Source organism: Aythya fuligula, chromosome 3, assembly GCF_009819795.1.
Source record: "Aythya fuligula isolate bAytFul2 chromosome 3, bAytFul2.pri, whole genome shotgun sequence".
Taxonomy (NCBI): domain Eukaryota; kingdom Metazoa; phylum Chordata; class Aves; order Anseriformes; family Anatidae; genus Aythya; species Aythya fuligula.
Window position 1 is genome coordinate 34,622,597 of NC_045561.1, and position 21,582 is coordinate 34,644,178.

At 39.6% G+C, this 21,582-nt stretch overlaps 1 protein-coding gene across 7 annotated transcripts in view; it reads left to right on the forward strand.

Annotated features, from left to right (window-relative positions):
- DAAM2 (dishevelled associated activator of morphogenesis 2) overlaps nt 1-21,582 on the forward strand; it is a 190,849-nt gene that overhangs the window by 93,999 nt on the left and 75,268 nt on the right. For all 7 annotated transcript variants that reach the window (XM_032185840.1, XM_032185843.1, XM_032185845.1 and 4 more), the window contains one exon: nt 767-856. In XM_032185840.1, coding sequence (XP_032041731.1) covers nt 767-856 — 90 coding nt within the window. The remainder of the gene's footprint in view (nt 1-766; nt 857-21,582) is intronic.

Sequence of the window (21,582 nt, forward strand, 5' to 3'; positions counted from 1 at the left end):
CTGCTGAACTCATTTCTCTTAACGGAGACTGAATTTGCTGATCTGTTTAACCTGATGTAAAGTTGTGTGGAGTTAGGTCCTCTGATTCTGAACTGTTATTTGTATTTAACCAGGGACTGTGTAGTCCAGAGGACAAACACAAGAGTACTGAAACCTTTTCAACCTATAAGTTGCTGATGGCATTACTGTTTCTAGACTACAGCCTTGTGACCTTTGTTTAAAAGATATGGTGATTTCATTGTTCTTGTTCTAGATGGTTGTCAGTCCTGGGAAGAAACAAACCACTATTCTTATCTATCAATTTCTGCCCAGAAATAGAAGAAAGTGGCACGTGCCATAAATCCATTGGCAGTTTTAACTGGAAGACCAAGCTGGTACTGCAGTCCAGAAAAAAAATTGTATTGAATTTTTAGCCTTTCTCCAAGAACCTTAAGGAGCGTCGATGTTACATAAGCCAGTACTTTGAGTTCTTAACTTCATCCCTTTCATGTGGTCTTTCCCATCCCTTACTAATTACGAGTAATGGAAGTCTGACATGGCAGTTGTTCAGGCTGCCCGCGTCATACCTTGTGCTCTGACAGGGAGAGCTTGCAGTAGCAATGCAAAGATTACGAAACCAGTAATATTTGGGGTCTTTGGGGGGCACAAAGTCTTATGCCTTTTGATTGAAGGTTAGTCAATGTACCTGATTCAGATTCCTCTCAATACGTTAGAGATCATCAATGCAGCTGTTGACCATGTTCTTTTTCTTTTTCACAATCTCCAGGATGAATTGGATCTTACAGACAAGAACAGAGAGGCTATGTTTGCACTCCCTCCAGAGAAGAAATGGCAGATTTACTGCAGCAAAAAGAAGGTATTACCGATGTCCTAACTGAAGTAGCTTTCCAATAAATTCTCTGTGCATGAACATAATCACTGATACATATCTAGATGTGAACTATAAGTTTACCACTGTTTTCTCAAGAACATAATTGATATAAGGATTTTTATTGGCATGAATATGGTACAACTTTTTCACAAGTAGTGTGTGCATGTGTGAGTTTTGAAGAGTTTTTAATAAGTTAAAATCATATGTTGCTCCATGTTGAAGCTTTAAGGTTTCTTGTTTGAGCTGGAACAAAAGCTATAGTGGAAATGCTTTAAGGCATTTTAAAAAACTTTTGTAGATTGCTTAGAATAGAAAATTTATTACTGAGATATTTCAGGATGGCTTCAAATATCTGTAAAGTGCATAATAATGGTATCTTAAAACCTAGCTTTAAAATCTTTCAGAGCTAGTAGGAAAGGCTCTGCATTGCATTGGAAATTGAAGAAGGACTTGCTCTTGTCAATTTCTGTGTGAGGTTTCTCCAGTCAAGGTTTTCGAACCTCAAACAAACCGGTGAGAGGGCCTGAACATCAGAGGCTGGTACCTCACACTGCGGTACCATTCTTTGTCACTAGAAGAATGACGGCCAAGTGAACTGAAAGGTTGTGTCACTGATGTGAAATTTGTAAAAGAGGAATTTCTGCAGGAGTGGTGGAGTGGAAATTTTTTGCTGCTGGAGGAAGGAAGCAGGTAATTGGAAGCAAAGATAGCCCTGGTAGTATGTATTCATTAACGGTAAATGTTAGAAAAATAGGTGGTAAGTTCAATAGTTATATTTCCCAAACATGCAAGTCATGCTATGAGAGTATTAGTCTTTATATATATATTTGCATAACAGAAGCTGTAAGAGGAGGTTTAGATTTCTATATTGAAGGTGGGACATTGAAACCCTGATGATGATCCTTCTGAGGTCATTGTGTTTGCTAACTTTCAGGTGTTTTTTTTTTATGAGTAAATGAAGGCCTTTGGTATCCGAGACTGCTGGCTTGGCTTCTTTCCTCAACAAGTAATAAACATATATGAAATCAGCTTTCTTACCATGTATATTAAATAAAATCTCAGTCAAACCAATCACATGGACACTTTGCATGTATCTTATTTTTGTTTGAGATGCATCACACAGAGAAGTTAATAGCATCAAATTAGTTACAGTGCCTCTGAGCTAGCAATAATTCAAGAAGTGCATAAAAGCAGCCTAGGCTCAGTTGTGCTTGGTGTTCTTCATTCATCTTCCTGCTAGTACATAGAGCTTGCACGTGGAGGGAAGGTGCAGGCTGTTGTGATCAATGTCTGCTTTACATTTTTGCTGGCAGGCTCAGCTGACTTTTTCAGCTCTGGTGGGAGAGGATCTATTTGTAGTCGTCTTAGAGAAACACACATTCCATCTCCTGGACCAGTCAGCCTTGGCAGGAAGATACAGGCTTTAATGCATTTAATATGTTGGTTGGATTCACTACATTACACTTTTTTTTTTTGTCTTCCCTTAAAGTAGTGGATTTGATATAAGAATCCTGAAGACCTCCAGAGTTAAAGGAGCTGCATACTGGAAAATCTTTATAATGCATTTATAGTGAAACCTCAGTTAGCTGAACTCCAGCTATCCAAAATGATGTGCTAACTGAAACACTATACTGTTGCCAGATGTCTATTCATTACATTGTAGATACTTTCAATTACTTGAAACTTTAACTGTCCAATGTTATTCATTGCTTCCCTTCACAGTCAGTCAGATGATCGGTGCTGACACATCTCTCTCTAGCCTACTACCTAATCCACCTATCATTATTGTTCTACAATGACAGAAAAGCATGTTGCAGCCTTCCCTGAAGTGTTCATAATCTGATTTTAGCCACAAAGGGCCCGATTTCTAACTTGACAGAGCTCTGTCAGCCATCCAGGACTACCCCCCAACGAGCTCTCTCTTGCTGATGCTGAGTTCTCTGTTTTCTGGGAAGTGAGGGCTCTGCATCCACCACGAGGAAAAGCTCTGTAACATGGCAAGTGAAAATGCTATGAACTCGAAGGTCAAAAAGTACAAGTTGAGGAAACTGTTCATTCATTAATCTCAGATGCTTTTGCTAGTCCAAAAAATAATGGGAGGTCAGAGCTTCCCAATCGGCTCCAAAGGTGGCAAGGTTAGTCAGCAGCCTGAAGTAAAGAAATGTCACCTGCAGAAATGAAGAGCACTCCTTATTGTAGGCACACTGTCCATTTTTCTTGGCAGTTAGACTTCAGTTATAGTTTTTCACAGCACTTGTTCCCACTGTGCTAGCAGGAAGTCGTCATTGTACCAAAAGGTTCATTCCACCTGTTTCTGATACCAACTCTTTCTAAAGAAATTAAGATGGATGTGTCAGTGCATTTAAAATTATATCCTGAGGGCACAGCTTGCCAGTCAAAGTTCCCGCATAATCAAAGGAGACTCAGTTTTGTATGGGAGTTTTGTGATAGTGGGTGATATCTACAATGGAGTGCTCTCATTGCATCATACAGCCATGCTTGCTTTGGGCACTGCTGGTCATTCTAGGTTTGCACCTGAAACCTCCAGTACTAAAATCATAATAAAGGAATAAACATTGCTCTGCTGGAAAATGATAACGTGTTCTCAGTCTCAGCCATTCCTCTACCTTGCCTTTAATCTGTACAGACTGGATAGTGAGAGATACAGTTGTCCATTTGCATCAGAACAACCATTTCCCCTTTTGGGGGGAAAATCAGTCCCCTTTTGGCACCCTGACACTACCCAAAACGCCAGTCCTACGAGTTCAGAATGCCCCTGTCTCTGCAGTATGAACTTGCCCTGATGCCATACAGTTTTAAGTAGAGCCATATGGAGACAGAATGTGAACGATGGCATCCTCCCCCACTTCATGTACTTTTATTCTGATTTTGTTTAGGATGCTCTTTGTGACTTGCCACAGTTGAAATTTAGACTTATGTAAAAGTTAAAGTTCACTCCTGTAATTCCTTCCTGTAAAATCTTCTCTAGATTTCCTGTTGTATGTTTTGCAGGAATTAGATCAAGTACTAGACCGTGTTTTCAGATGTATTTGAAAAAGGTAAAATTTCTGATGCCAACATTTAGAAAAATGCAGTTACTTAGTACTGTTTTACCTGGAGCTGGTGCTAAGGTATATAGTCTAGTTAAATACTGATCAGCTAATGATATGGAAAGAAAATGTTGCCAGCTCAATTATTTCATCTGTAAATCAGTTCATATTGGGATTCCAAAAAGGATACAAAACTCATATATTGATCTGCTTTGACACGTTGCTTTGGATGCAGCCTGCATTTCTAAGAATGAGGCCTCAGTGTGCAGGCAACAGCTTATTGCCTCCTGTACTATCCTACAAGCTCGTAGACTTTTTACTATTGGATAGCAACTCAAGTTGTTTTCTTTTTATGGCTTTTGCCAGAGGCTAATCTGTAAACCTTCAGTTGAGCAGATTTCAGTAGGAAGAAAACATATTTTGCTGAGTTAAACAACTTTGTTGTTGTTGCTGCTTTTAACTTCCATGTTTCTTGGAGGAAAATTTGGTAGCAAATCTCTTTGCAAAGTACAGTCAAACTGGACTAACTATACCATACAGCTTCCCTCCAAACAAAGAAAGTCAACTAAAAGCTCAGTCCTAATAACCAAGTATGTTGAACTTTCCTAGATACGTTGGGATTATTTTTTATTTTTTCCATTTTAGTTGCACTGAATAGTAACAATATTGAGTTGTTTGTGCAGTACCTGTTCAAGTGACATCATTCCAAGTCAAGTAGTGAAGCAACAGTCACAGAATAGCAACTTTCTGGAAAGAAGTAATTACGGCATCTGAAAAAGTGTACATGTGTATAATCCTCAAATTGATTGTACTTTTTCTGTTACCAGAAGAAGATCCAGGGAAAGACTTCTCTACAATAGCAAAACAGGTTTAAAACAATTCTGATGGAAAATTATTTAAAATACATGCTGTGCCAGACAATATGCAGAAATGAGAAATTCCTTATGAATCCATCACCTGCAATTATTTTTTTTAGTGTTTGTCAATTATATTTTTCATCTATGTGATGAATAGGAAAACTAGGAAACTGAATATGAAAATAGGAGTCAGGAACTTGTTTCTAAAAGTCTCTGATCTAAATTGCTGTATAATTTCAAAGAATTTGTCATCACTATGTTTATGTATAAATGCACTTCTCTCTATCTGAAAGAAAGAATGGTAAAATAGTAAATCTAGGGAAACCTTGTGTCCATGTTCTGGTCATGTCATCCTCTCATGCCTTTTTTCCCTATTTTATACACATGCCTTGGCTGCATACCACATACCCATTTTTTTTTTTATTTTTATTTTTTTAAGAGACAATCTCAGATATTTTCTGATTAAGTACTGTTCATTATTTTACATTAACTTAAAAGACAGATAGGTTTAGCATCCTTGTAGGAAGGGATTTTGTGGTGAAGGAAGTGTCTGTACGTGGGAGAGCTCACTGCAAGAAGCAGGAAGAATGGAGCGGAAGGCACTTCTGTGCATTACACCAGCACTAAAGAGCCTAAGTCCTTTGGACTGAGGCTCAGTTCAGTACTGAGGCTGTATTCCAGGTTCAGTGTCCTAGAAGTGCTTCTAAAAAATGTTTATGCTTCTTCCACCAAACAGCAGCAGATACTGCTGCATCACCTGATGTTCAGTTCCCTTTTCCTAACTTGAAGGGTGTATCTAGCTCTACATTTGGCTTCAGAATGCCCTTGGGAATCCTAGCCTTAGTCTAACTTTTAGCAATTTTTCTGAAGGCTTTTTATAACATTAGTAGCTCTATTTCACAAACTCCCACTTTGGTCCCATGATGACTGTCTAACGTTAATGAAAATAATGTCTATATATCACCTAATTTTCTTTGAGAGTTTCTCTGAGCTTTACCCTGTGGCTCGCATTGTCAGCAAAATGTCACCATAAAAAATAGAGCTTGATATTGTGCAGCTGAATATAGCGTAAGATACTTCTGTCCTCCACCACCATGGCCAGGCTTGCATTCAGACTCCTGCAGAGCTCTAAGCAGAATCCCCAGTCCAACACCAGCCTGTGTTACTGCTATGAACCCTGCTTGAAGCCCAGCTACAGTTCCAGCTTCCAGAGAATGCATTTCACCCTGTACGTAGGATGCACACTCCTGTTAAAACTATAAATATTAAAAATAACTCATATGAAACATATCAATTCATATACATGTACATACACACACGTATATTACATGATGCAAAATTTATTGGAGCTGCGTTTGCAGATTTTGGCATAATTTCCTTAAGCTGGTGGGGATGAAGTGGAAGAGGGATACAGGTATAAAAGCTGGAGTCCTCTGTGATTTGGGAGGAAGCTTTCTGAGCTGAATGCAAATTCTTGCACCTACTGTTTGTTCTTGTGTTGTTCCACTCTTTGTTTTTGTACTGTAAAGTGTAGTATCAGCTTTGTTAAGATGAAGGGGCAGTTATTTTTCAACTAGACATGAACTGGTTGGACTTTTCTTCCAAAACCCTGAGGTATTTTCTGTGTATTTAAGCTTCATGTGGAGGCTCTAAGGCAAGAAGTTGCATCGCATCTGCTGTGTTTGGATAGGAGTTCTGCAATTTTTGCTATAGGAAAGGGAACCTGAAGAAATGTATGTTCTTTATAATGCATGGAGATAGTCAGAGGAAGATAGATATTCCCTGAAGAAGAGGGAGAATGGATCTTCATCTGGTCTCATTTAGTGATACAATATACCAGATGAAGATCACACCATTGTGTTGTCTGAGTGTGGGTTTTTGGTTTTGTATTGTCTGATCTGAGCTATGAAAGCCCTTTGGGGTTCATCCTTTCTGTACGAAGAGTGCCAAGCACGTGGTTGTCTTATAATAAATGAAGTGGGTGGTTTGAAGTTGTATTGTTTTCAATTCTATCTTCTTGAAGTATTTTTTCCTCTTTGAAATACTTTTAGAGTCTGTTGTTGATTTGGAATATTCAACTGTTTTGGTTATGGATTTATAGCTGTAAGGAGCACTTAATATGTCGCTTATAAGTTCCCTTCTTTAGAGTTGTTATTCCACACGCTGTTTCTGGGAGTAGAAGACATGAACACACAAGGTGATTTCCTACAGTATTTGAGAAGCCCTTTTAAGCAATCTCAGTTTGACAAGGCTTGGATGTCATTTTGTGAAGGCTTTTCTCTGAGCTTTGCATGAAATGTTCGGGGAAAGAGGGCTGTTGCTCTCTTCTCTTCATCTGGGAAGACAGGAAAAAAGAATAACACACACAGCACACATGATAGGCTAAAACCAGGAGCAACTGGTAGACAGCAGGAGGCTGAAGAAGCTGTGTGGGACTTGGAGAGCTGAGTGCAAGTGCATTGCTGGCAAAAACAATGAGGATATCTGATGCACGCAGGGCAAAGCCTGCTTTATACGTTGGAGCTGAACAATTAGAATTTATTTCAAGTTTTTTGTGCATCAGGTAACTTTTTCTGTTCCTACCGATGCTTTAGAAGTTCATGGCAGGAATTCAGGTCTTCAGTCAACATTTTGATTGAACTCAGTATTCAAACCTTGACAAGGACCTGAATAACTTGATCTAACTTTGCAATTAGCCCTACTTTGCGCAGGCCCTTTCTGCCTGAGGCCCCTTCCACCCTAACTTGTTCTGTGATTCTGTGAACTGACCGTAAGCCAAACTAGGAAAGCAGCTGTATGGCCCTATAAAGAAAGGGGCAACAGTAAGGCTCTGTGCAATCCACTGTTTCCGGAGTTACTGCTATGAGATGAACTCCTTGAAACAAGCTTTAGTAGAAGTTATTTGGTCCCCTCCCAGTGCCTGGGATCCATGGTTGCTTTGGTCTGAGTGACTGTCTGACTTCCTTAACTCAGGAGACAGCTGGTGAAACAGTCTGAAATGTGGAACTTCTCAAATGAATTCTCTGAAAATAGCCTTGCTTTCTGTTAGCCTATGGCTCAGTGGAAATCTCGTAATGCTGGTAAGTCGCGGTGGGAGGATGTTGCCCTTTGCAAACCGCGGCATTCTTTCAGCTGGATGTCTGGAAAATGCCAGCAGTTGTGGAGTTAACTTGCTTTTTTCCCACCAGCATCTGTTCCTTTTTCTGTTAACAGAATGACTTCATGCTCAGATGTTTGGGATGATTTGTTAGCTTGATACTGACATCGGGTGATTTCTGTATCCTTAGTATAGGTATTGAAGACGTGCACAAAGCTTCAGAAATTACTCTGTAAAAAATGCATGTAGGCTTTAGAGCAGAAAATTCAGAAACTAAGACAAACACCAAACAAGATGGGAACCAACAAAATGCACTAAGTGTCACTAATGCAGCAGTTACACATATTTCCTGATTAGCACTGTACTTAGATCTTTCCAGTCTGAAGGAGCTGTTTGATTGATGGCATTTTCCAATGTGTATTGTAGGCTGAAATAGTAGCTCCCAGATTTGGGCAACATTGTTAGAAGAATGTAAAATAAACCTTAGAATAGTATGTATTTCCTTCTACATCGTTTTATGCAGAGTAGGTGTTTCACCTGCCAGAATAAAACTTGAAATTCCTTTAAGATGCAATTTCATTTTCGTATACTTCCACACAATGAATTTAGGCTTTTTTCTCATCTCACATGAGTGTGTTGATGTTGACCCCATTGTTCCTTGTGCGGATCGTCATACCTGAGAAGAACATTTGGCCATTGTGGTTTTTTTTTTTTTAATTATATTTTTATTTCTTTTTTTCACATTGATATTTTCCCTTTTAGAAGTACTCCCAAGAGGTTACTTTGAGAAACAATATAGTAGATGTAATGAGGAGAGGTACTTCTCTTAAAAAAAGTTTTTAGCCCAGATTTACTCCTGTAGCAGTTCAAAGGATGAATTTGGTGTCGAGGAAAAAAATGCTTACACAGTTCAGCTGATATACTATTAGCACAGTATAGAATTGTGATACCTGAAAAACCACAAAAAACCACACTGTAGCAGACATAAGAGGAGATTTTTCCAAACAATTTTTACTTGGTTTATGTTTTCCATGCTGCAATGCTAACAGTTACAGACTCATTTATTTATTCTAGTATGAGAGGTTATTTTGGGTCAGGGCCTTGAAATTATATATTTATTTACATATAATCAAAAAGTCTTCTCTTCCCCACCCCCCCATGGGAACAGCACGGAATATTTTTAGTTTCTTCCTCCCTCTGTCTCTCTCTCCAATAAGAAAAGTTAGTCATTTCTTAGAAAATGCCTTCACGGGTCTTTGGTTCAGACTGCTGAAGACATAAACTCCATAAACTTGCTGTGGATTTGCTATAGATATGCAGAACACGTAGAATTTGAGTGCCCATCTTCCAGATTCTGTATTTTTCAGGTGTGCTACTAGTTCTTCCATTGAAATTAGCACTCAAAAATCTGGCCAAAAATAGTTTCGAGTTTATACAGTGATAGCTGGAAAATTGTCATCATAGTGCCTAATGTTGTGTTTTGCATTAGGCTTGCATTCTGTGGGAAATTGGGAGAGCTCAGTGGGAGCAGATTTGACCCTATCATGGAAAAAAAAAATCCAAAACATTTACCCAGCTGTCATCCTTCTAAGATGGTGTAATTTGCTGTACTTAAAAAAGAAAAATAATGGTGAGCAATCCGATTTTGCTGTGTGGGAAGTACATGTAAATGGTGATTGTGTGATTTAGGTGCTGTCCCAGTATTCTGTTCTGTCCTTGTCTGTCCTCTTTTGAAAGTTCTGGGTCTCCACAATCCAAGTATGAGTTGATCCTGCTGATGGTATGCAGCAGTAATAATACATACTCTGTGCAATGTAGTTCTCACTGTTCTGACTAGTCTCAGGTGGATAAGCAAGAGCAGAGAATATGTAAATAACGAGTATGTGTCTCTGGTATGTGAGAAGTAGATTTGGCACAGACCAGAGCTCATTTTTCTCTGCATTCTGCATTTCACTGAATGTTCACCAGCCCTTCAAAAGCCAGCAAATACTGAACATGAAGAGTTGTTGAACTTCCTATTGTTTCAGTGACAAGTTTATAAATAGGAACAATTAAGAGTTGTTGCCAGGATCCACTGACAACCATGTTTTCATTACAGTCAGATATGGTAGTTTCAGCTATGCACCTGAATCAAGGTGAAAGTCACATAATCTTCCCTCATATTCGGTCACCTGTTGAAACGCATCTGGGATCCCAAAGGTTTTACAGATAAAATAAGTGAGAGAAATGAAGGTTGGGAGACAAGACATAGTTTTATCCAAGTTTATGGAAAGGGGAGAGACCCAGCACCTAAATGATAAACTCAAATATTTGATTAGCAATTTAAAAAACATTGCCTCCCCAGTCTCTGTTTATTCCATTTGTTCACCTGTCAAACAGCTCTTAACTCTCCTGGTTTTTCAAATACTGACTGAGTTTAAAGGAGGGAAACAAACTGAAAATACGTGTCTACTCTCACCATGCAACTTTGTCATCCCTCTCTGTAGAAGCAGAAGTGAACTAAAGCAAGACGTGGTGCCACTGGAAGCACAATGGACATGTCCACATTTTCCACACTGTTAAGACAATGAAGAAAAACCTTTTAGAGTTTGTCATTAGCTAATTCTGTGTGCTCCCAGAGAGATTTGTCCTAGGTAGCTGTGCCAACTCTAGGTAGTTGTGTTCTAGGTTGTTCCTTGTGCCTTTGAACAGGGCTAGTGACCTTTCATTGCCTTCATCAAGCAACGAATAGGGTGACTGCTATGAATGGTAGGTGACTTTTCATTTTATTTAGAGAAGATTGTAAGTGGTTGCTTGCTGGAGATAAACAGAGCAGGACAAAAAGATAAACTTTGAGCGCAGGCATGTGGCAGGTGGGAGGTTCAGTTACGCAGGCTGGGCTTGCTCTGTGGCTTTTCACTGTTGGCAAAGAATGGCGGGAGGAGGAGGAGGAAGGAAGTGAGGAAGGAGAATGAAAAAGGGAGTTTTTTCTCACAGTCCAAATGAAATAAGTACCAGTAGGGTATAGTTGAAGCAGTGCTCTTGGAAAGGGAGCAAGGTAAGCTAAAAGCAGCAAGCCAGCTGTGGGGTAAGAAAGTCCCTTTCTGTGTTCACAGTAGGAATTCAAGAAGGCTGTAAGATTGTACAGCGAGATGGTCAATGCTAGAATGGAAATTTATTCACAATATTTTTACATAACGCAGAGTCAAAAGAGTAGTAGGGACAAAGCAGAGCTTGAATGTTAGTGAAACTGTAGAGTATGTCCCACTGATGCTGTTTCTTGGAAGCTGTTGGGATAGAGGCAGGTTGTTGGCTTCACCTGCCACAGGAATCACCACAGGATCTCGACCCTGACCTCAAGCTCACCACAGGTTTGCAGGGACAGAGCTGTACTCCAGGAGGACAATCTCAGTCCCAGGTCACACTGAAGAGCAGGCTGTGTCATGAGAGATGTGTTTTGCCTTCTCTTGAAGATCATCTGTATAGAATGAACCTGAATTGACTTCTAAATAGTGGGGTGCTTCACAGTGGGCATTTCTCTTCACATCCAAAGAAGATGAATGATGCAAGGGAAAGTTGTCTCCTAAGAGCTCATTCATTGAATTTGCAGAGAACTCATGAATTGCTTAATTTGGCAACTCATTATTTAAGCTATCCACCTACCAACTGCAAAATATCAGTTGATTGGGGCTGGTGGAAAGTAGAGCAATAAGAGGTTTTAAACATGAGCACGGAGTTCAGTTAATAGGAAAGAATGATTGTCGGCAGCAAAATAGTCAGGAGAATATGTTCAATGGGAGAACAGTGTCCATGAGAAAGGTGAAACTTTCACAGGGGAGCAATGTGTAATACTGGTAGGCTTCAATTTGGCAAGTAAGCTTTATCCTGAGGGTGTAAGGAGTTGCATAATTCAGTGCGGCATCAGCTGTAATTTCAGTAGATCTGTAATATAGGCAGAACCTCTTCCTCTTGGTCACTGCACTATATGCATAAATCAGTGCCTGTTAATGGGGGATCCACATTCTACAGTAGTGTTAAATGTGTTTGCCCAGGGACAAGCACACTTGAGTGATCTATAAATAACAAGGGGGAGCTGATGTAGTCAGCCCTGGCAACAATTTTACATATCTGCATTGATGAGGATTATAAAAAAACAATACAAACAGAAGAGGAAGAGAATTAAACATAAGGACATTCTTAAAACTTAAAATGTACTGTGCAATCTTGCTATCATTTAGAGTTCCTTAAAATGGGTTTCTGCTCAGTAATCTACAGATGTCTTGTGCCAGGCATGGTTATCGAAAACTTAATTTGTTTTAATACTCCCAATTATACAGTTTACTGAAATCATTGGTTGAGATTTCTGATCTCTCTCAGTTTCAGAAAAAAAAAATAGCCTTTATCTTCAGCTGTTAAAGTGCACTGGCAACATTTCCCCCTGTCGGTTAGGGCAATCCAGTCCATTTTCAGTAAGAAACTATGTATCTGTGTGTGTGTCTATGAACAGGATCTGGAATGTTTTCTTGAATGTAAAAAATAAAAACATGGTCTTTATTAGGCTGCTATTAATTAGAATAATTATTTTGAAGTGGTTCTGAGTTTAGATGAGGTTGGAAGTGGCACATTATGTGTGTACAGTGTAGAACCTCTGCTGTGTCTGTGAGTGTTTGGGAAGCAAAAATGGTGATGGATGGTATAAGCAGTTCAAAAAAAGCATGGATGTAACTTTATTGGAAAATGTTCAGCCTGTGGTAGGGCAAACCATCTTTCACAAATGATTGATAGTCCATTTTAATTTTTAAAGACTGGTGAACTTGAGCAGCATTGAAACTTCTTTCAGTATTATGAAAAGATTTATAAGAAGGAATCTTCATTCTTCAAAAACTGTATCCCTTTTTCTCTTCTGTGCTTTTAGATTCTGTTATATTTTGCGGCAGTGAGTTCCACAATTGGTTTGGCAGTATAAGGCATTTTCTAATATGAATAATAATATGAAGACTTTGATTCTTCCCTTGAAAGACTAGTTAGTAACCAGCACCAGAGGTCATTGTCAGGCCAGTCAAGTTGCTGGCAGCAGGGCAAAGATCAGGCTAAATAAAGGAAAAAAAAAAAGAAAAAAAAAGAGAGAGAAAAAAAAAAATCCTACGCTTTGTTAGGTAGAATATTCCTGTGTCATAATCCAGTGAACTGGAAGCATGTATGGCTATACCTGACCTTTATAAGAGGCCATTAGAACTCAGTTACTTGCTCCAGCTGGTAATTAATGAGTATTCCATTTTAATAAGTTATACAGTAGACTGCTTTTGTGGCAGAAGGATTATTATCTGCACATCAATAACTTAATTCCAGGGAGAGAAGTAATGTTTGTTTTTCTCACTCTGGATAAATTGTACTTAAAGTACTTGGGTATAGCTCCCTCCTTCCCCCAAACCCTGAGAATATTTGTGTAACGCTAGTCATGGCGTCTGAGAAATGGGTAGCAGTGAACCAACATCTTGTCTACTGAATGGCTCGGTCCTATGGTCTGCCCTGTTTCAAAATTAGCATCTCCTGGGACATGGCTGGCTTTTTGGACGTGTAAACCGTCTGAAAAGCTTGGATGTATTTTAGCTCCACTTCTGAATTAGTATTTCATCCCAAAGCAGATCAAACACATTTTTTGTCTTTTAATGAAAGTGCTTTTTATTTATGCAACTTTGGCTGCTCTGAACTGAGACAGATGTTAATGGATGAACAGTGTGTTAATGAACAGGTAAATGTTTCTTTGAAAGCTGTACTTCTCCTTAAAGTGAACTTCAAGAAAAGGCAGTAAGTCAGTCATGGAAAAAAGGGAGAATGGTGATTTGGATGAGAGTGCAGGATGTACAACTTCAGTGTCGATTGATTCTTGGCTGTGCTACAGATTTCCTGTGTGACTGCGAACTCTGTAGTTGTCTGCATCCCATTTTCCCTCTTTCTGCTGATCTCACTGAAAGGGAGACTGAAAAACCTAATGCATGAATTTCTTTAAAGACCTTTGACAGTGTAGAGTGCAAGGTGTTACAGGATTGTATTGTATTCAGCATTAATAGCAGATGTTGCAATAAGTTGAGTCATTTTAAAAAGTATCTGAAGGGAGCAGAGTAGCACTTTTGGGAAATGAAACACAAGTGATAGCCATTCTCCACCCCCAAAACAATCAAATACCCAACCTAGTTTATAGTGGCCAGAATATTCATGTGGAGAGCAAGGTTCATGTACTTCACTTTGAAAGACGCAGAACATGAACATGAGTCTGAATCCTGCACATCTCAAATAAACATTTTACCAGCTAAGCTGTTGTTCTAGAGAGTGTGGGAGGGCTTCATCCAGAAGCAGAGAATTTTTCTATGGCAAAGCTTTCTCATCAGTTGATGTAAGTCACATTAGAACATTAGAAGTTTCAATGAACTGGAGTTAAAAAAAAAAAAAAAAATCTGCAAAATCTGCAAAATCCCCACTTATTCATAACCAAGATCCTAATTTCCATTGCCTTTTAATAAGAATTATGTAAAAAAAAAAAAAAAAGCTAAAGGGACATACTCATTATGACAAACAAATAACATATTTCATTTTTTTCTTAAAATATAATAGTTTCTTATATTGACTTGTATGATTTATATCTTCTGAACTGTATGTGATGATGCTGACCCCATGGTCTTTATAGGTCCCTTCCAACTACTCTACTCTACTCTACTCTACTCTACTCTACTCTACTCTACTCTTTACACCACATAACCTGTTTCTCAGTTCTAAGAGGTGCTAGAATGGTGCATGCAGGCTGCTGAGAGGAAGAACTGCATTAACCTTAATGTGAGTTCTGCAGGCAAATTCAATTCTTTGTGACCCAAGTATAAATTTAGGCGTACAGTCTCTGGACAGAATATAGTATACAAGCTGGAACAGGAATTTTTATTACAGTAGCCTCATTTCATATTCTTCGTCTGTGCTTGCATGCTGTTTTCACTGATGTAGAGAGGAACTCAGTGATAATATCATGGTTCCTTGCCAGCAACAGGTTTTAAACTTCCATTTTTCAGCACCAGATACATGGCTTTTTCCTGTTTTGTTCTCAACAGTGCAAAACAGTAAGGTCAGCTGCTTGCAGATGGTTTTGAGGAGAAAGTTATGTTTCCAGTGAATAGATATCATCCCTATAATAATCATAACCCATGATTATCACATGGCATCCATTATATGTAGTGTATGTCTTGATGCAACAGTTCCAGGAGGAAGTGTTATTTCAGTTTGTATGTTAGAAAGCTTCATGAATCCTCAGCCCTGGCAATTTCCCACAGGATTGTGTGTACAGGTAGTAGCAAAGTCCATGCCATGGTTGGACACCCAAGGATGCCAAGCACCCACTGGTCCCATGGAGCTGGGATTTGTCAACATTGCATAAAAACAATCTATATGGTGGAAACAGGAGAACTCTGGATTCAATGTCAGGTCAGTGCTGGTTTCTAACTCTGCTAGTGATTTCCTGGATGAGTTTTAATTGTCATGTCACTCTCTCCTTTCCTCCATCTGCAGGAAGGAAGCCTTGTACTGCTTCTGATTTTATGGATATATTTCTTAATGCCTGCACGTGGTCAGGTTTTCAGGAAATGCTCTAGAGGGCTGCTTGACATTGTTTGGGGTCCTTTTGGTGCAGTGTGAGATACCAATGCATCTTCACTGGAAACTGAAACCCGGTGCTTGCCCCAGAAGAGCATCAGTGCAGGCAGTTTTGTCCAGACTTTCCCTGTGTTGTTTCTTTTAAGAAAAAAGACATCTTGAAAGAAGCACTCATCATATATGCAGTGGCTTTCGTTTTCACGATCCACTAATACAAAATATTTGGCATTTGCACATGGCTTCTGCAGTTCTTGTGTTTGGTACTTCTAGATTATGTCTGTTATGATGGCAGTTTTTGTATTGCAAGTGCTTGTTCTGCTGATATGGCAGTCACCAAAGGTTTCTGCTCTCTAGAGAATGGCTTGCCCAATGCATCCAGTCTCCCAGGATTCTCAAAAAGATTTTCAGGATAAGCTTAGCTGTGCAGACAATACTTTGTTGTATTTTGTTTCATTTGATTGGTTCAGATGGTCCAAATCCTTGCCCTACTCCATTAAATCCTATTTTGGATGAAGTCAAAAGTTCCACTTTCCACCAAGGGATGGAGCCTGTCCAAATTAGTGTCAAAGCCTGTATAATACCTTGGCTATATTACAGGCTTGTATCGTATCAGGATCCTGTTTTCACAGCAGTTACATAGTTGTTACTCCAGTGAAGAATGATATAGCCCCTTATAAAGTCCACAAGCTGACGTCTGTTTTTTAATGTAATATTTACATTATTCAAGGAGCTAAAAGAAGGCTTTGCTTTAATAGATTCCTTCAGCTGATGTTTTCCCTTACACAGATGGGTTATTGTTTCCAGCTTTTGATGCCTATGTGGCTTTGTATGTTGGGACCTCTTTTTTTTTTTTTTTTCCTTCTTTTTTCTAAATCTCCTGGAGCAAGGAAGGGTTATGCCATCATCATCAAGTTGTCTGAAGTTTCTGAGGTTTCGTTGGAGGATCAAAATCCTGAAGACATTAAAGAATACAAAAAAAAAATACCAAACGCAATAAACACCACTCTGTCATTGCACACCTTCCCCCCATTCCCTACTTCTTCCTTCCTGAAAACACATCAAATATACACAAAAATAAAATAAAATAATAATAAAAAAAAAGAATTGCTGTGCATTTTTGGTTTATCCTGCCTTCTCTGTGAGGAGACATGGTACAACAATTTCTTACCATCGGCAGCACTCATCATAATTTTGGGCAATGAAATTTTCTCAATGGCCCTAATGCTACAGGTGTGATCTGGTGTCTTTGTGAAAATGCTGCCAGGTGACTTATAAATAACACTGCGACACCTAATGTCTTAAGGGGACTGGATAAAAATCTGTATGTCCAGTGAAAGTATAAGTAGTTTTGTGGTGCTTCATAATGGAAATAGAGTACCAGTTTTAAATATATAATCACATTTATTCTAGTGAAACAAAACACACTGACATCTGTAAAATTGTGGTCTGAACAGACAGTATGAGGGGGTCACTAAAGTTAGATAGGCTTTTCTGTTTGCTATGTAGGATCTGCTTCTGGACCAAAACAACTTTAGAAGCAAGGACTGCCAAGAGGATTATCTGATCAAAATTTTAACCTCACCAATATACAGCTTCAGTCTGAGCTTCAGAAAAGAAAAAAAAAAAATAAAAAAATCTTACACTTGCTGTGTTCCACTGAAACCAATTTTATCCTAGTTCTACTAAACCAAAAACTATACCATCCTTATGGGCTAAAAGTTCACACCAATTTGTAGTGGACGGAGAACGGTCAAAAGCAGGATTCACCAAGGACCTTATTCATTTGCCAATCTATCCAAATATCAGATAAAATTTAGGGGATCAGAGTATTCGCATCTGTAGTTCTGTTTGTGAAATTTCTAATGGTTTGGTGCTGGTAGGAGAGCATCCAGGATTCTGAATATTTTCGTGTATCTTTCCTGATGTTCTTGAGGTCACATGTCTATACTAGATATCTAGAAAAATTAGTTGTGGCATTCTGGATTTAATATTTTTTCCCCTTTAAAAAATTCTAGGGAGAAAAGTATTGTAGTTTATTTTCAGACATAAAGGATGGATTCAGAAGTCCTTAATTTGTCTGTATTTGTTTCTTGGAGCTTGGAATGGAGGCACAAGGAGTATAAGTAATGTACGTATTCCCTATTTCAACAATCACAGAATCAATAAGGTTGGAAAAGACCTTCAAGATCATCTGGTCCAACCATCACCCTACTACCAATGTCCCCCACTAACCCATGTCCCTAAGCACCAGGTCCAACCTTTCCTTGAACACCCCCAAGGATGATGACTCACCACTTCCCTGGGCTTCCTGTTCCTATCTTCTTGTTGCTTATACTCTTCAAAAATTACAGCTGTTATTTGCACTTTTATAATTCTATGCAGAGAGAAAACTTCAGAAGAGCATATGAGCAGGCCTTGCACTTCCTATTGGTGGCTTAACCTGGTTCCCTACAGAATGACTTTTACTTCACTACCTCTAGATTAGATCCCCATTTCAATTGTTCTCTTTGTGGTTGATAAGATTATCTTCTAAAAATTATGGTGTATTTACCAAATGCAAGCTTTGATTTATTTTTCCATCATCAAGGTCCTATTTTGACTTTTGCATGGGAGGTTATAGTCTGCTGAGTGCAAAATGATTGTCAGGTGTGTTACTGCCACTATGTATGCTACAGGGAAATCAGGCACTGAAAGGCAGTGTATCAATAACACATGGAGCGGTGATTCTAACTATCTACTGGAAGGGAGTTGCGTATTTCTGTAACAAGCTTGCAGCTGGCAATGACATGGTTGAGACCCTCTGGGTAAGGGTTAAAGGACAAGCAAATAAAGTGGATATTGTTGTGGGAGTCTACTATAGGCCACCCTGCCAGGATGACAACACCAATTGACTTACTCTTTAAGGACTGAGATACCTCTAGATCAGCTCCCCTTGTCCTCATGGGTGGACATCACCTTGCCAGACGTTAACTGGGCATACTTCACAGCTGATACAAGCAGATCCAGGAGATTCCTAAAACACCTTGATGATAACATCTTGATACACGTACTAAGGGAGCTTACTAGGAAAGGTGCCCTCCTAGGTTTGTTACTTGTAAACAGAGAGTCTCATGGGTGAAGTGGCAATTGGTGGCTGTCTTGGTCACAATGACCATGAAGTAGTCCAGTTTAAAATCTTTGGTGACAGGAGGAAAACTGGCACCAAAACTTCAACCCTGGATATGGGGAGAGTAGACTTCAGGCTGCTCAGGGAACTAGTTAGTAAGGACCCCTGGAAAACTGCTTTTGAAGGTATTGGGGTTCATCAGTGCTGGTCACTTTTTAGGTACCACCTCTTAAGTGCACAGCAACAGGCAATTCCGAAATGCTGGAAATCAACCAGGTGAGGCAGAAGGTCAGCTTGGCTGAGCAGGGATCTTCTTCTAGAGATTAAAAAAAGAAAATGTGGAAAAAGAAATTGTGTGGCCACTGGAAATGTGGTCAGGCAACATGGGAGTACTACAAAGATGCTATTATCCATTGTAGGAAGAAAATTCATGCACCCCAAACTCCATTAGAGTTGAAGCTGGCTAGTATTGTGGGGAACAATGTAAAGTTTTTTTTTTTTTTTTTTAAATGTATGTTAAGAGCAAAAGGAGGACTCGAGATAACATTGGTCCATTACTTGATGAGGATGGTCACCTCACAAATAGGGACATAGACAAAGTAGAGACGTTTAATGCTTTCTTCACCTCTGTCTTCAACACCAGTAATGGACTCTGAATCCCCCAGAGCTCTGAGTTGGAGGACCATGACTGTGGTAATGATAAACTCCAAGCAACCCCAAACTTGTGCAGGATTTGCTGCTCCAGCTGGTTGCATATGGGGCCTGATTGAATTTAATCCAGGGTACTGAAAGACCTGTCAGATGCTATCGTGATCTCTCTCTCAATTTTTCAACAGTCTTGGGAATCTGGAGAGGTCCTAGTTGACTGGAAGCTGGCAAATGTTGTTCCAATTTTCAAGAAGGGAAAGAAGGAAGACCCTGGTAATTACAGGCCTGTTGATTTCACTGCAGTGCCTGGTAAAATTATGGAGAAGATTACTTTGGGAGTTATTAAAAAACACGTAGAAGACAATGCAGTCATTGGTAACAGCCAACATGAGCTCATGAGGGGAAGGTCCTCTTTAATGAAGTTAATAACCTTTTGTGACAAGGTCACCCATCTAGTTAACCAAGGGAAGCCAATTGATGTAATCTTTTTGGATTTCAGTAAAGCTTTCGATACTGTTTCTCACAGTATCCTTCTGGACAAAATGTCCAGCACACAGCTAAACAAAAACGTGATGTGATGGATGAATATTTGCCTGATGGGTCAGCCTTATAGGGTTATAGTAAATGGGGTTACATCAGGCTGGTGGCCAGTCAGTAGTGGAGTTCCGCAGGGTTCTGTTTTAGGACCTGTTCTCTTTAATGTTTTTATAAATGACTGGGATGCAGGACTTCAAAGGTATACTGAGTTTGTAGATGATGCTAAATTGTGAGGAGCTGTTGAATCCCTCAGGTGCAGAAATGCCTTGCAGAGAGATCTTGGCAAATTAGAGGGTTGGGCAATCACCAACCACATGAAGCTGAACAAGAGCAAGAGCTGGATTCTGCACCTGGGACAGAGTAATCCTGGATTACAGACTGGAAGTTGAGACCCTGAAGAGCAGCCCCACAGAGAAGGATGCGGGGGTTCTGGCTGATGGCAAGTTGAATATAAGTCATCAGTGCGTCCTAGCAGCCAAAAGGCCAACCGTATTTTGGGGCGCATCAGACACAGTAGTGCTAGCCGGTTGAGGGAAGGGATTGTTCTCTTCTGTTCTGCACTGGTGTGGCCCCACCTTGAGTACTGTGTGCAGTTTTGGATGCCATAATATAAGAAGGACATAGAACTATTAGGGAGTGTCCAAAGGAGGGCTACAAAGATGATGAAGGTTCTAGAGGGGAAGACACATCAAGAGTGGCTGAGGTCCCTTGGTTTGTTCAGCCAAGAGCAGAGCAGGCTGAGGGGAGGCCTCATGGTGGCCTGCAGCTCCCTCACGAGGGGAGCAGAGGGGCAGGTGCTGAGCTCTGCTCTCTGGGACAGTGACAGGACCCAAGGGAACGGCATGGAGCTGTCACAGGGGAGGGTCAGGATGGATTTTAGGAAAAGGTTCTTCACTGGGAGGGTGGTTGGATACTGGAACAGTCTCCCCAGGAAAGTGGTCACAGCAGAAAGCATGCTGGAATTCAAGAACACTCTCAGGACAATGGTCTCAGACATAGGGTTTAATTTTTGGGTGATACCGTGTGGATCCCCGTGTTGGACCTTATGATCTTTGTGGGTTCCTTCCAACTCAGGATATTCTATGATTCTATGATTTCTGTAATGTGTCATTTGTCATGGATTTGGGTTTATCAGATTGCTCTGACAATGGTCAGGAATGGGAATAAGGGAAAAACAGCAAAACCTATTGCTTCGTTTGAGAAAGGTGATTCTGTTCTTAATTCCTACTGTAATTGAAGGGATGTTCCTTCAGGTGTTTTGAGGTTTTAAATAACTTTTGTTATTTTTCAAGTCAAAATGAGGCACCCCTTTGGTTTCATTTTATATTTCTTAACTCTTTTTTTTTTTTTTTTTTTTTTTTTTTTTCCTCCATAGCAGATATTAAATGCCTTTATTGGTGAATCCTACCATCATTTCAGCAGCAGTGAGGCAGAATAATTTCAAAGATATGTCAGTATACAGCTACAAAATGTAAACCTGTTATCTATAAATGTGCTATCCTTCTACTTGGAAACGTTGTCAGTATGTTTAAGGGGTTAAGGTTTGCCACTTAGATGCCAAAGATAATCATGTCTCCAACAAACTTTGTAATTCTTTGTTTAATAATCTTAGCTGAAGGGAAGTCTTTTTTTCTCTGACACACCAAGGTGACAGTGCTAGTATTACACTTTCAGAAATGTTTGTAATAATGGACATAGGCTTGTGGTGTTTATATAAGAATGTGGGGAGGAGATACTACAGTAAAGAACAGTGCAGTGAAAAATCCCAGGTGGTTCTACAGTGGCACTTCATCCTACAAAGA